At 39.7% G+C, this 14,547-nt stretch overlaps 1 protein-coding gene across 1 annotated transcript in view; it reads left to right on the forward strand.

Moving 5' to 3' along the window:
• Nucleotides 1-14,332, forward strand: part of OGT (O-linked N-acetylglucosamine (GlcNAc) transferase) — a gene marked incomplete at its 5' end in the record, with an annotated part of 33,860 nt that extends 19,528 nt beyond the window's left edge. Inside the window, 7 exon segments of the mRNA XM_077763179.1 lie at nucleotides 1,517-1,702; nucleotides 1,773-1,871; nucleotides 1,960-2,130; nucleotides 5,957-6,109; nucleotides 7,779-8,031; nucleotides 8,734-8,857; nucleotides 12,016-14,332. Coding sequence (XP_077619305.1) covers nucleotides 1,517-1,702; nucleotides 1,773-1,871; nucleotides 1,960-2,130; nucleotides 5,957-6,109; nucleotides 7,779-8,031; nucleotides 8,734-8,857; nucleotides 12,016-12,190 — 1,161 coding nt within the window.
• Between the last annotated feature and the right edge of the window lie 215 nt (nucleotides 14,333-14,547).

Genomic DNA, 14,547 nt, shown 5'->3' on the forward strand with positions numbered 1-14,547 from the left:
GGGTTTTTAAAATTCTTGTCATTTAATAAATAATATGTGTTAATATCTTTCTCCCTGTAGCTGTTTCTTTGGGAGTATACTTAATCATTTTTGATGTAGGGTATGGATGATTTGTGACCAAGAAGTATACTGCCCTCCACTTCTGAGATGTTCAGGGGCTCACTGCTTATTGACTGAAGTCTAAACTCTTCAGCACAGTCTTCACAGTCTTTCTGGGTCTGAGCATAACCTTGTTTGCCAGTACTTTTCACCCACCATTTCCCCTCATGTATACCCTGTACCAAATAGGAGTGATCTACTCACCATTTTTTTTTAAATCTATGATGCACTTGACTCTGTTTCTTTATTCATACTGTTCTCTGTCAAGATTCTCTTCTGTCCAACTGCCTCAAGCTCTTTCCCATCTTTGAAGACCCATTTCAAATGCCAGCTCCTCTGTGAAGCCTTGTTATATATTCAGTCTAGAAGTAAACTCTCCTTTCTCTGTGTTCTGTTTCTGTAATGTTTAGGGCCCATTTTAATGGTACTTAACCATATTTTTACCGTGCATTAATGTAACTTGTGTTCTGTTTTGCACCCGTGACTCTTGATTTTTATTTGATGCCATTAAAACTAGTTGGATTAGTTTGAGGGGCACCTGGGTAGTTCAGTTGGTTAGACTCTTGATTTCGGCACAGGTCATGATCTCACAGTCGTGAGATCTGTCTTGAGATCGAGCCTTGCATCAAGCTCTGCTGGATGTGGAACCTGCTTAAGATGCTCTCTCTCTCTCTGCCGCTCCCCCACTCATGCTCCTGTGCACACTCACTCTCANCTCAGGCCTGCTCCTATTCAGGTAAAGGAATTAATGATGATTGCTCACAATGTTTATTGTGAACTATTGTGAACTAAAAAGACAATGATGTAGTTTCTCCCCCCACCCCCAGTTTATCTGGCATTTGAAACCTGCTTGACTTAAGAAAAAAAGTATAGGGGCACCTGGGTGGCTCAGTTGGTTGAGCGTCCGACTCTTGATTTTGGCTCAGGTTGTGATCCTAGGGTCATGGGATAAAGCCACGTGTCAGGCTCCATGCCTGCTTGGGAGTCTCCATTGCTCTCCCTCCCCCCACTCTTCCTCTCCCTCCCTCCCCCTCCCATTCCACCTGTTCCTCTCTTTTTCTCCCTCTACTCCCCCTGTTCCCTCTTCCTGTGTCCCTCTCCCCTGCTTGCGCTCTCTGTAAAAATAAAATAAAAAAAGAATAGTTCTTGAAATGCACAGGGACAAAGAATTTTCAGTGTAGAACACAATGCTCACCGGTACATGTGTATGGAAACCTGCAATTCATAGTTGGGTACAAACAGTTGTTCTGTCTTGTGAATTGGAAAAACATTCTAGCGCTTAGAAGGTTAGTCTAAAACACTACTTGATTCCTCTTGGCTAAAGAAGTCAACTCTCCTTGTGTGTTTCTTTGTTTACTTATTTAATTTAGGACTCTTGAAGGTTTTTTCGTTTTTGGCCTAATTTTTTCTCTTGTAGGCAATGTGGCTGGGGTTTCCTGGGACTAGTGGTGCGCTTTTCATGGATTATATCATCACTGATCAGGAAACTTCTCCAGCTGAAGTTGCTGAGCAGTATTCCGAGAAACTGGCTTATATGCCACATACTTTCTTTATTGGTGATCATGCTAATATGTTCCCTCACTTGAAGGTAGGTAGAAAAACAGTGCTATGTGAGAATTGCAAAGAACTGTAGTCATTTATTTCCTCACTATTGTCTCTATGCATCCTAACAGGTACGTGTCTCAAACTTTTTTTTTTTTTATTAGANTGTTCTGAATGGCATTGACCTCAAAGCATTTCTTGATAGTCTGCCAGATGTGAAGATTGTCAAGGTCAGAACCTGGTCAATATTGTCATTGAAATAAAGTTAATCTGCATTTTGGATCTTTTCCCTAATGATACATTTTGTTGTTCTTAAAGATGAAATGTCCTGATGGAGGAGACAATGGGGACAGCAGTAATACAGCTCTTAATATGCCTGTTATTCCTATGAATACTATTGCAGAAGCAGTTATTGAAATGATTAACAGAGGGCAAATCCAGATAACAATTAACGGATTCAGTATTAGCAACGGACTAGCAACCACCCAGGTGAGAAGAGAAAAATAGAGTGTAATATGCACCACCAAGTATTTGTTTATCTCCTTTAAATCTCCTAACTCCAGAAGGCATTAGGCATCATTATCCCTGTTTTATAGGAGAGGAAATAAAACTTCAGTAGAAATTGGCATCTTCTATAGCTTTGTCGTATTTAAAAAATTTTTTTAATGTTTATTTATTTTTGAGAGACAGAGAGCATGAGCAAGGAAGGAGCAGAGAGAGGAAGACACAGAATCTGAAGCAGGCTCCAGGCTCTGAGCTGTCCGCATAGAGCCTGATGCAGGACTTGAACTCACAAACCATGAGATCATGACCTGAGCTGAAATTGATGCTTAACCCACTGAGCCACCCAGGCGCCCCTGCTTTGTCTTATTTTAAACATCTCTTGGATTCAGCCAGCTGGTCACTTAATGAGGATCTACTGTGTTAACAATATCTTACTGTTTCCTGCCTGTGGCTTCCCTCTTAACTAATGGTGAATTATCTGTAGACCTCCTACAGTTTCTTGCTTCTGTAACTCAATCTTTTCCTAGTTAAATCTCCCTACTTTTTAAGACTTTCAGTTCAAGCAGCTTCTCCAGGAATCTATTCCTGTCCTTATCACTAATGTCGCCTTCCCTGTTCCGTTGGTGCTGGTCTTTTCTGCTTCTGTAATGTTTGGGTTATATTTTTACATCCAGCACAACATGTTATAATTCCCTGTGTTTGTATTCTCCACTGAATTCCATTACTTTAGGGCCTGTGTCTTAGCCACAGGAGTTAACGGTTTTAGTGGTATAACATTTCATACCAAGGGTGCTCAGAATGATCTCTCTTCTCTCAGGCCAGGTCCTGTGAAGATAAAGAAATTAATTACTATTAATAATCACTTAAAATGTATATTGAGCTAAAAAGACAATGGTGTGTTTTTTCTTAATCTCTGGTTAACTGCCATTTGAAACAATAGGACAAACCTATTAGACTTAAGTAAAGCGTATATATATATAGTTCTTGACATGCATAGGTACAAAGAATTTTGAGTGTAGAGCACAATACCCAAATGTATGAAATGTTCATACACACCTGGAATAGTTACTTAAGTCAGTACCCAGAAGTGTGGGAATTGTAAGACTATAAATGTGTACATACTTAGAAATCGTGGTGATCAATGTTAGGGAACATAGTAGAGATCATTTGGAGGAATAATTTAAATTATTTAGCCTTCAAGGGTGTATGTGATTTAGAAAAGGACATTTCAGGGGCGCCTGGGTGGCTTAGTCGGTTAAGCGTCCAACTTTCGCTTGGGTCATCTCGTGGTTCGTGGGTTCGAGCCCCGCGTCGGNAAATGTAATAACGGTTTCAGGGGTAGAATGTAGTGATTCATCACTTATGTATAACACCAAGTACTCATTCCAAGTACCCTCTTTAATGCTTATCACCATTTAGCTCATCCCCCCACCCAGCACACCTCCAGCAATCCTTAGTTTGTTCTCTGTATTTAAGAGTCTCTTGGGGTGCCTGGGTGGCTNAAAAAAAAAAAAAGTCTCATGGTTTGCCTCCCTCTCTGTTTTTATCTTACTTTCCTTCCTTTCCTCTGTGCTCATATGTTTGGTTTCTTAAATTCTACGCATGAGTGAAATCATAATATTTACTTTCTCTGACTTATTTTACTTAGCATAGTAAATGCATTCTAGTTCTATGCACGTTGTTGCAAATGGCAAGATTTCATTCTTTTTGGTCGCTGAATAATACTCTGTGGTATATATAACATATGCCATATTTTCTTCATCCATTCATCAGTTGATAGACATTTGGGCTCTTTCCATAATTTGGATATTGTCGATAGCACTGCTATAAACATAGGGGTTCATGTGGCCCTTCACTTAAGTATTTTTGTATCCTTTGGATAAATACCTAGTAGTGCTATTGTTGGGTCATAGGGTAGATCTATTTTTAGTTTTTTGAGGAACCTCCATACTGTTTTCGAAGTGGTTGTACCAGTTTGCATTCCCTCCAGTGGTGCAAGAGAGTTCACCATTGTACACATTCCAACACCTATTGTTTCTTATGTTGTTGATTTTAGCCATTCTGAGTAGTGTAAGGTGATAGCTCATTGTGGTTTTGATTTGTATTTCCCTGATGATGAATGATGTTGGGCATTTTTTCATGTGTCTGTTAGCCATCTTGATGTCTTCTTTGGAAAAGTGTTCATGTCTTGTGCCCATTTCTTCACTGGATTATTTGTTTTTTGGGTGTTGAGTTTGGCAAGTTCTTTTTCTTTCAATTTTTAAAATTTATTTTTGAGACAGAGACAGAGTGCGAGTGGGGAAGGGGCAGAGAGAGAGGGAGACTCAGAATCTGAAACAGGCTCTAGGCTCTGAGCTGTCAGCACAGAGCCCGACACGGGGCTCAAACCCACGAACCATGAGATCATGACCTGAGCCAAAGTTGGATGCTTAACCAACTGAGCCACCCAGGCGCCCCGAGTTTGGCAAGTTCTTTATAGATTTTGGGTACTAACCCTTTATTAAATATGGTATTCGCAAATATCTTCTCCCATTCGATTGGTTGCCTTTTAGTTTTGCTGATTGTTTCCTTCCCTGTGCAGAAACTTTTTATCTTGATGAGGTGCCAATAGTTCATGTTTGCTTTTGTTTCCTTTGCCTCCTGAGACATGTCAAGTAAGAAGTTGCTGCAGCCAAGGTCAAAGTTTTTTTGCCCATTTTCTCCCCTAGGATTTTGATGGTTTCCTGTCTCAGATTTAGGTCTTTCATCCATTTTGAGTTTATTTTTGTGTATGGTGTAAGAAAGTGGTTCAGGCTCATTTTTCTGCATGTCACAGTCCAGTTTTCCCATCACCACTTGCTGAAGAGACTTTTTTTCCATTGGATACTCTTTCCTGCTTTGTCGAAGACTAGTAGACCGTACTCTTGTGGGTCCATTTCTGGGTTCTCTATTCTGTTCCATTGATCTCTGTGCCTGCCTTTTGTGCCAGTACTATACTCTCTTGATGATTAGAGCTTTGTAATACAGCTTAAAGTCCAGAATTGTGATGCTTCAAGCTTTGGTTTTCTTTTTCAGCATTACTTTGGCTATTCAGGGTCCTTTCTGGTTCCCTACAAATTTTAGAATTGTTTGTTCTAGCCCTGTGAAGAATGCTGGTGTTATTTTGACAGGGAGTTCATTGAATGTGTAGATTGCTTTGGGTAGTATCGACATTTTAACAATATTTGTTCTTCCAATTCATGAGCATGAAATGTTTTTCCTTTTTTTGTGTGTGTCTTCTTCAGTCTCTTTCATAAGATTTCTATAGTTTTCAGCATCTAGATTTTTTTAAAAATTTTTAACGTTTATTCATTTTTGAGAGTGGGAATGGGAGAGGGGCTAAAGGAGAGGGAGACACACAGATCCTAAAGCAGACTCCAGGTTCTGCCTGTCCGCACAGAGCCCAATGCAGGGCTCAAAACCAAGAACCACGAGATCATGACCTGAGGCGAAGTTGGATGCTCAATCAACAGATTGAGCATCCCAAGCTCAATCTGCCCCCAGCATACAGATCTTTTACTAACTCTTTGGTTAGGTTTATTCCTAGGTATTTTATGGTTTTTAGTGTTACTGTAAATGGGATAGATTCCTTGATTTCTCTTGTGTTTCATTATTTGTATATAGAAACGCCACAGGTTTCTGTACTTTGATTTTATATCCTGCAACTTCGCTGAATTCATGTGTCAGTTCTAACAGTTTTTTGGTGGCGTCATTCAGGTTTTCCACATAGAGTGTTATGTCATTTGAGACTATGCTGACTGTAAATGTAATCATGTTCTTTTTCTTGTTCTAGATCAACAATAAAGCTGCCACTGGAGAGGAGGTGCCTCGTACCATAATTGTAACCACCCGTTCCCAGTACGGGTTACCAGAAGATGCCATCGTCTACTGTAATTTCAATCAGCTATACAAAATTGATCCTTCTACTCTGCAGATGTGGGCAAACGTGAGTATGCGTAGATTTATTACTCATGTATAGAGACTAGTAAAGATTCTGTATTATTTAGGCCATCTTGTGGAGGCTGCCCTCCATCCCTATTCAGGAGCTGTTGTGCTATTCCCAAAATGTTGGAAAGAGTAGTAGATTTTTCAGCCATTTTTGATTTCTCCTTCCAGCGTCTAAGTATCACATTATGAGCCTTTTTAATTTATGTATTCAACACCAGGGATCAGCCAACTTTTTCTTAAAGGGGTAGCTAGTATATATTTTTGGTTTTGTAGTCCATACTCTGTTACATTTGCTCAACTCTGCCGTTGGAGCAGGAAGATACCATAGATATTGTGTAAATGTATGAGTGAGTATAGGTGTGTTCCAATGAAGTTTTAGTTACCCAAACTGGCAATATGGCCAGATTTGGCTTCCAGGTTCTAGTTTGCCAACCCACGCTCTAAACTGATAGCAAAAGTGTCATGTACTACATGTCCCCGTGCTTAACATTCTTGCAGTACTGTATAGTTATAACCAAGAAGAATAGATTTATGCCATTACCTCTCAGTCTGTTCATCAGACCAGTTTGCACAAGCAGGACCTCTGAAAGTTCTAAACTTTAATATCCATAACTGGCTCTTCTTCTATAGGGCTGAAATAATTCTTGATTGATTTTCTTTTTGATACTGTTTTTTTTGTTTTTTAAAGGAAAGGTGTGGTTGGAAGAGGAAGCAGATGAGTATATGTTTACTATCCCTTAATCTTTACTTCCAAGTGTAAAAAAAAAAAAATCCAAAAACCAACAGCTTTTTCAGATGTTTGTGGCAAATTTATTTGACAGCACAACTGCCTGAACTGATGTTAGGCTGCTTTTTGGTCTTTTATATATCCCATTCAATATGAATATTCCTACGTCTCAGTGGAGAGGGATTCGTGTGTTTGTTTACAGGGAGTTGCTACTGAGGGTGTTATATATATTCACTGTTCTGCTTTTTAAAAATACGAAGTACCCTGAATTCTGAAATCCATCTGTTCTCCTATCTTTCAGGGAAGGGATGGTAAACTTGTAACATGGAACAGACATAGATTTAAGTCAGGGGTTGGCAAGACTATGGCCTGTGGACCAAATCCAGCACACTGCCTTTTTTGTAAATAAAATTTTATTGACATACGGGCTTACTTGTTTGCATATTGTCTGTGGCTGTTTTTGAGTGACCAGGGCAGAATCAGGCAGTTCTAACAGTCCACGTGGCTGCAAAGCTAACAGTATTTGCTCTCTTGTCCTTTACAGAAAGTCTGCTGACACCTAATTTTGATTAGGCGCATAAAGTTAGGGAAGTGTGAGCTGATTTTATTTGTTGTGTCATGGTAGGAGATTTAAAATTTGAAATGGAAAATTTCTGTCTCCTCGATAAAAACCACTGCCAGTAACAATTCCCACATGACACAGCTGTCTTGGATTTTGCCAGTTAGTAACTTGTTTTGTGTCTTCTATCAGTCTTCTCTTTCTTTGAACTCTGGGGACAGCTAAGCAGAACAGGAATGTATGAATCAGTTGATCTAATTCTTCTATGAAGGAAAGACAAAGTTCGTAGTAGGCTGCTAGAATTACTAGAGCTCTGTGGGAGCCTTTCTTGAGAAGGGCAGAGCTGCTATTAAAAGTTACTCTTATTTTCCCCTCTTTTAGATTCTGAAGCGGGTTCCCAATAGTGTGCTGTGGCTGTTGCGTTTTCCAGCAGTAGGAGAACCTAATATCCAACAGTATGCGCAAAACATGGGCCTTCCCCAGAACCGTATCATTTTTTCACCTGTTGCTCCTAAAGAGGAACATGTCAGGAGAGGCCAGCTGGCTGACGTCTGCCTGGACACTCCACTCTGTAATGGTCACACCACAGGGATGGATGTCCTCTGGGCCGGAACACCCATGGTAACTATGCCAGGTGGGTTGCTGATCAATCATTGTAATCTTCCTCATCCTTTTTATTTTATTTTTTGAAAGTTTCCTTATTTTGAGAGAGAGAGAGACAGGGACAGAGGACAAGGGAAAGGGGTTCCCAGGCAGACTCCACGCTGTCAGCATGAGCCCGATACGAGGCTCAAACTCAAGAACCGTGGGAACATGACCTGAGCTGAAATCAGGAGTCGGACGCTTAACCAGTTGAACCACCCAGGCACCCCTTCCTTCTTACTTTTATTTATTTTTTATTTCCTTTTAACATATTTTTAAATGTTTGTTTCTTTTGCGAGAGACCGAGACAGCGCGAGTGGGGGGCCAGTGGGCAGAGAGGGAGACTGAGAATCCCAAGCAGGCTAGCGCTGTCAGCGCAGAGCCCAATGTGGGGCCCTGTCTCACGAAACCATGAAATCGTGACCTGAGCCAAAACCAAGAGCCAGACGCTTAACTGACTGAGCGACCCAGGTGCCCCTCTTCGTCGTTCTTTTTAAAATCTCTGGGGGAGATATTTTTAGGCGCAATTTTGTGTATTAGAAGGCGCATTTAGGGCAAGATGATAAAAAATGAGCTTTGTTCGCGTCTAAGCACTTTGTTTCATTCTCTTCCTCTGCGTTGTGTGGGTACTTAATGTAAATAGCAATAACTGCTGTTTACATTCTCAGACCTGCAGTTCTCTTTTTTGTTACAGGAGAGACTCTTGCTTCTCGAGTTGCAGCTTCCCAGCTCACTTGTTTAGGCTGTCTTGAGCTTATTGCTAAAAATAGACAAGAATATGAAGACATAGCTGTGAAACTAGGAACGGATCTAGAATAGTAAGTAAACTTTCATGAACGAATTATATGGTAAAGGAGATAGATACGGAAAATTTAGAGGGAATGTAGGTGTTACAAAATGAAATCACAAAAGGCGGCTAATATGAAATAGGTTAATTAGTTGTATGATCTGTAGAGGAGAGAACTTTGTAAACTTTCATCAACACAGTGACCAATAGGTTTTACTATGTAAATGGTAAATGGCTGAATAAAAGTGAGTCAGGAAAATAAAAAGGCAGGCAAGGGGGGGGCGGGAATCTTTCGTTTCTGATGTCAAGTTATAGTAGCCTGGCTGTAAGAAAGACTGAGGAACATTTACAACTTAAAGTCCTTAATAGGAAAGTAAATAAGGAAATGAGCAGACAAGTCACTGAAGTAGAAATACAAATGGTTAACAGGAAAAACGTTTCAACCTCTGTAGTAGAAGTATATATAGAAAATAACATTGTGGTATGCCTGTTATTTGCCTACAAAATTAAGTTTTTAGTGTGATGCCATTGAGGGAGCACTGAAGTGCTGGCCATTTCCTACATTTCATACAGTGAGTAAATTGGTACAGCCCTTCGTCAAAGATTTTAAGGACCTTAAAACAACAACAACAACAACAGACCTTTGATGCTAATAGTGCCAAATCTTTACTGTAAAATGGGGGCGGGGGGGGGGAGAAAAAGCATAACTTCAGTGCCCCAAGTGGGTGGGAATTAGAGGGATGGTGCTTAGATAAGTGATGCTTTAGCCATACAATGAAGTAGTGTTTCTCTCTTAAATGAGGCTTTTCTCTGGGTGTTGTGTGTACTTTTATTTCTTTGTNCTTTGGGCAATTTAGTTTCTCTGTGCCTTGGTTTTTCCATCTGCAAAATGGGGATAAATGATAGTACCTACCTTGCAGAGACGTGAGGATTAAAAAAAGACGTTCCATGTAATGCACTTACAAAAGTTCTTGTAAGCATTTAAGAGATGTGAAGCATTATTTTCAACATTTTCTCCATTGAACATCATACACATCTAAGAAAAATGATTGAAAATTTTGAACACAGCCACTAAAAAAATTAAGACAGGTGTCCATCATTTCAGAACTAACTATATAGTAAATCTTTTAGTGTATTTAAAAAAAAATCGTAGAGCTTAGCTGGTTTCATATAATACTTTTCCCCAATATTTGGTTATAAAAGTTTTTAATTTTTATAATAAACACTTCTCTACTTACTGCCTAGATTTTACCACTAACATCTTATTATACTTTATTATGTGTCTTCTCCTATGTTTGTTCCTCTATTCATCTAGCAATCCACCTTATTTGATTGATTTTGAAGTAAATTGCAGACATCTGTACTCTTACGTACTTCGGAATGGACATCGTTAACTAGAGTTTAATAATTTCTTCTGAGGCAGAATTTATATACAGTGAAATACGCAACTCTTAAATTTAAGATTTAAGACCTTCCTTTATAACCCAAACCCATGACAGTAGATAGACCATTATCCTCACTGCAGAAATTTCCTTCATGTTCCTTTTCAGTTCGTCCTCTACACCAACCCTCAGAGACAACCACTGTTCTGATTTTTTTTCCCCATCATAACTTCATTTTGCCTGTCTAGAATCTAATATAAATTAAACTGTACAGTTTATACTCTGAAGGTTTTTCACTTAGTATAATGTTGTGAGGCTTATCAGTACTTCATTTTTAATTAGTGTTTCGTCGTATGGATGTTCCTTACCATTCTCCTGGTGACATACAGAACTTGGAAATAACATAGAGCACAGAAGTACTTTTATTTGGAAGATAGCATTAATATGGTTCTAGTTGGATTAAGCCAACAGATAATGTGTAGGCATTGTACTAGTTCTGTCACAACAGACATTGAAATTTTTTTATTGCTTTTAAAAACGCATAGGAGTGTTCCAGCTTCTTGCTCAAAGTAGTAATTCTCTCCATGGAAGAAGGATCTTGGGAGAAATTGCAGTTTTAGAAGAGGAGTAGAGAATTCTTTTCCCTTTGCCCCAGAAGAATTAATTGCTTTTTTCCTGTCTCTGAACAGAACCATGGTCTTGGTGATACCAGTAACACTTTTTTTTTTAATGTTTTATTTATTTCTGTGTGAGAGAGAGAGAGAGAGAGAGAGAGAGAAGGAGATAGCATGAGCAGGGGAGGATCAGAGAGAGAGGGAGACACGGAATCCGAAACAGGCTCCAGGCTCTGAGCTGTCAGCACAGAGCCCGACGCGAGGCTCGAGATCATGACCTGAGCCAAAGTCGGACGCTTAACCGACTGAGCCACCCAGGCGTCCCCACGCTTTTTTTTTTTTATGTTTATTTCTATTTATTTATTTTGAGACAGAACATGCAAGCAGGGAAGGGGCAGAGGGAGAGGGAGAGAGAATCCCAAGCAGATTCCACACTGTCGGTGCAGAGCCCAGTGCGGGGCTCAAACTCACGAACTGTGAGGTTATGCCCTGAGCTGAAGTCAAGAGTCCGATACTTAACCGACTGAGCTGCTCAGAAGTCCTGGAAAACTTGTTTTTGTATCTAAATACAGTTCGTGTACAAGTGGNTACATTTATCCCCTAGGGTATTTTTCCTATTTCATTAAAACGTTCATAAGTTGAATACTACATGTTATGTTTGTGCCTTAGCTATTACAAATGATGCTTCAGTGAACATCTTTACATGGCCAGGTTTGTCTACATCTCTGATTAGTTCTTATGAGTAGATTTAAAAGTGTTCGTGATATGTCAGAGGGTTATGGCCATTACAGTTTCTTCACACACACAGTGGTAAATCGCTTACCAAAAGGGTAAGCAGTGTACATTCTAACCAGTAATATGTAAGAATTGGCACGCGTCCTTGCCATTTCTTTATTTGAAAGGCAGAAATGCGATGACGTGGGGGGAAAGCTTGGTGTCTCTTGCGTATACTCCGGGAACGAACTGACTCTTTTCAGAGGACGTGGAGGTGAACTTGATTACAAGTGTTAGCATTATGTTAGCTGTGACCCTTTACTTTTTTAGCATTGAGGTCAGGGTGGGCAATCAGGAGAGAAAATTGTGTGAAGTTCAGTCATGTATTTTACCACAGAGGTAACTGGGTATTTATGAGGGCTAGTTCTGAGTTTCTGCTCTGATTTGTAAGCTTGGTTCTTTTTTCTTTTCTTACCTAGCCTGAAGAAGATCCGTGGCAAAGTCTGGAAGCAAAGAATATCTAGCCCTCTGTTCAACACCAAACAATACACAATGGAACTAGAGCGGCTCTATCTACAGATGTGGGAGCATTATGCAGCTGGCAACAAACCTGATCACATGATTAAGCCTGTTGAAGTCACTGAGTCGGCCTAAATAAAGACTGTGTGAACAGAAGACTACCCCTGTACCTGAGCCTCAACCTTCCGGGGAAAGGGAACTAGATAACGTACTTTTTACTTATCTGTACAGTACCGTGTTGCAGACGGGTGACAAATGATCATAGAATAGCACAGCCAGACTTGCTTCCTGCATGATAGGGAGAGACGCAAGAGATGGGAAACTGCTGTCCCACAAGGAATCTCCACAGAATTTTGCAGCAACCAGGTGGTGCGTAGGTCTGGAAGGTCTGCTCTCCTTTGGTCTTCCGTGGGATGGTTAGTGTGGAGGGGAGATGGAGATTGTCCAGCCATTTTGTGATTCCATGGATTGATTGAGTCTTCTGAATTAATTTTTTCTTTATATTTTGGGTATTGGAGCTTTTAAAAATGTTTGGTTTCAGGTATTTTTATTCATGTGAAGTGTATATGATTTTCTTGAGATAAGGTTTTAAGCTAAAATGTTGCCCCTTGTTTTAGTTTCTGAACTCTACAGATTAACGGGGACTTTGCTGGTGTAGTCTTTTTATAGGTTTTATAAACCACTTGAGCCTATATCAGTTGTTTTAGTGTCTGACCTAATGTTTGGAACTATCAGTGCTTTGTTGGTTTAGACGATGACGTAAACATTTATTTCTGGTCCGTTTCCCATTTCCTGCTCTTCCCTTCCCCCACTTTAAATTTTCTCCTGTAACTCAGCTGACAAAACGAAGTCTGATTTTAAATGCCCCAGAGTGTTTCTCTTAAACACGTCATCTGGTGCCAAATGAAAATTCTTAGGAGTGATAATTATGCAGGGCGTAGTTGCGGTACTGTCATTGATGATGATAATGATGATAATGATAATGATGAGATGATGATGATGATGATGATGGTAGAGATTTCTTGGGCCTAGTTTTGACCTGTTTCACCAGTGTTTTACCTTTGACCGCCCCTCTATGCTGCTTCCAAAAGTGATAGTGTGTGATAAGAATTTTACTTCTTTTCTCAAGTTTGTTTTTTTAAGTGAGTCCTGTTCTTCCTATTTCTTTCAGCAGAAATGAAATCCCAGGTAAGTATAAGTATTCGCATATTTGATCAGTAAGTCACAGTTCTCTTCAGTACATTGAATAATATTTATCAGAAAACATAGGTGAAAAGCTCTGAAGGACCAGCTGTGTAAATGAGTAATTATTTTTCAGACCTTCTAGGGTATTATAATAACTGTCTTCTGGACTTGGTCTTGAAGTCTGTACGGATCAGCCTCAGTGGTAGCAAACTGCACTGCTACTTGGTTTGGAGTACAAAGTAGACTTTAGCCCTCCTGGCGCTTAAGTTCTTGGTATTAAAAACCATAGGAATAAAATTATTGAATTTCAACAAAGGATCGAGGGCTTGAGGCTTAAACAAGCCAACATATGAATACATGTTTTGTGTTGCTGTACTGTACTTCTGCTATCCAGTAACAGAATTTTTTGTCTGCTAGTAGTGTTCTAGATTCTAATGTCTTTCCAAAGCGCTGAGGCAGTGCACCTATTCTGTAGTTGCAGCTGATGCCTGAATGTATCCTAGGTGACAAATTATTGATTAATAAGAACTTGAATTTCTGAAAGATTCTTACTGTTAACCAAAATCTGAGCAAGGAGTCTCAAGTGTAATTCCTGCCAGAATTACATCGTAATGAACTGTGTGTACCTTTTAACAATGTAAATCAAGAAACATCAGTTTAGGGATTTAATTTATTTTTTACCCAATCGAACTGTCAGAGTTACAGGTTGCCAGCATGGTTGCAGATAAACTGATGTTTGAAATTCACCAAACTACTTCACGTGGAATAGGATAATATACTTCCAGTGCCCTCAAGGCCGTGGCCTTGCAGCCATTTTACATAGCACATCATTCCTCCTATAGGGATGAACTTTTTCCTGGCACGAAAAGTAGCCGCTCTGGTTGAAGCTTTGCATATTGTAATAGGCTTTTGTTTCCAGGTAACATGTCTGTGGAAGACTTAATTCTGAATAGAGATATAGATATTATTGGAAACTAATTGTTTTTTCTATTATACTCCGCTTTATCAAAAAAGTAAACATTTAAATTGTGCTACAGAAATCCAGATGTTGTCTTGCGATCCTTAAACAATAAATGAATGATTTGCCCTTAATGTGGCTGATGTATTTTTTTGTGTTCTGTCAAATTGAGCATTGGACAGAATAATCGGGTCAGCCAGTGATGAAACTTACATTTGAACAGCTGCAAACAACAAAAGGACCGGATTTCCCTAGTGTGGCTGCAATGTTAAGAATCATTTGGTTTTCTCAGCCAGGTGTGGTAGAGGGGGTGGGGCTCTGGTATATGTATGACCCGTTAGGATGAGGA

Source organism: Crocuta crocuta, unplaced genomic scaffold (assembly GCF_008692635.1).
Source record: "Crocuta crocuta isolate KB4526 unplaced genomic scaffold, BGI_CrCroc_1.0 scaffold440, whole genome shotgun sequence".
Taxonomy (NCBI): domain Eukaryota; kingdom Metazoa; phylum Chordata; class Mammalia; order Carnivora; family Hyaenidae; genus Crocuta; species Crocuta crocuta.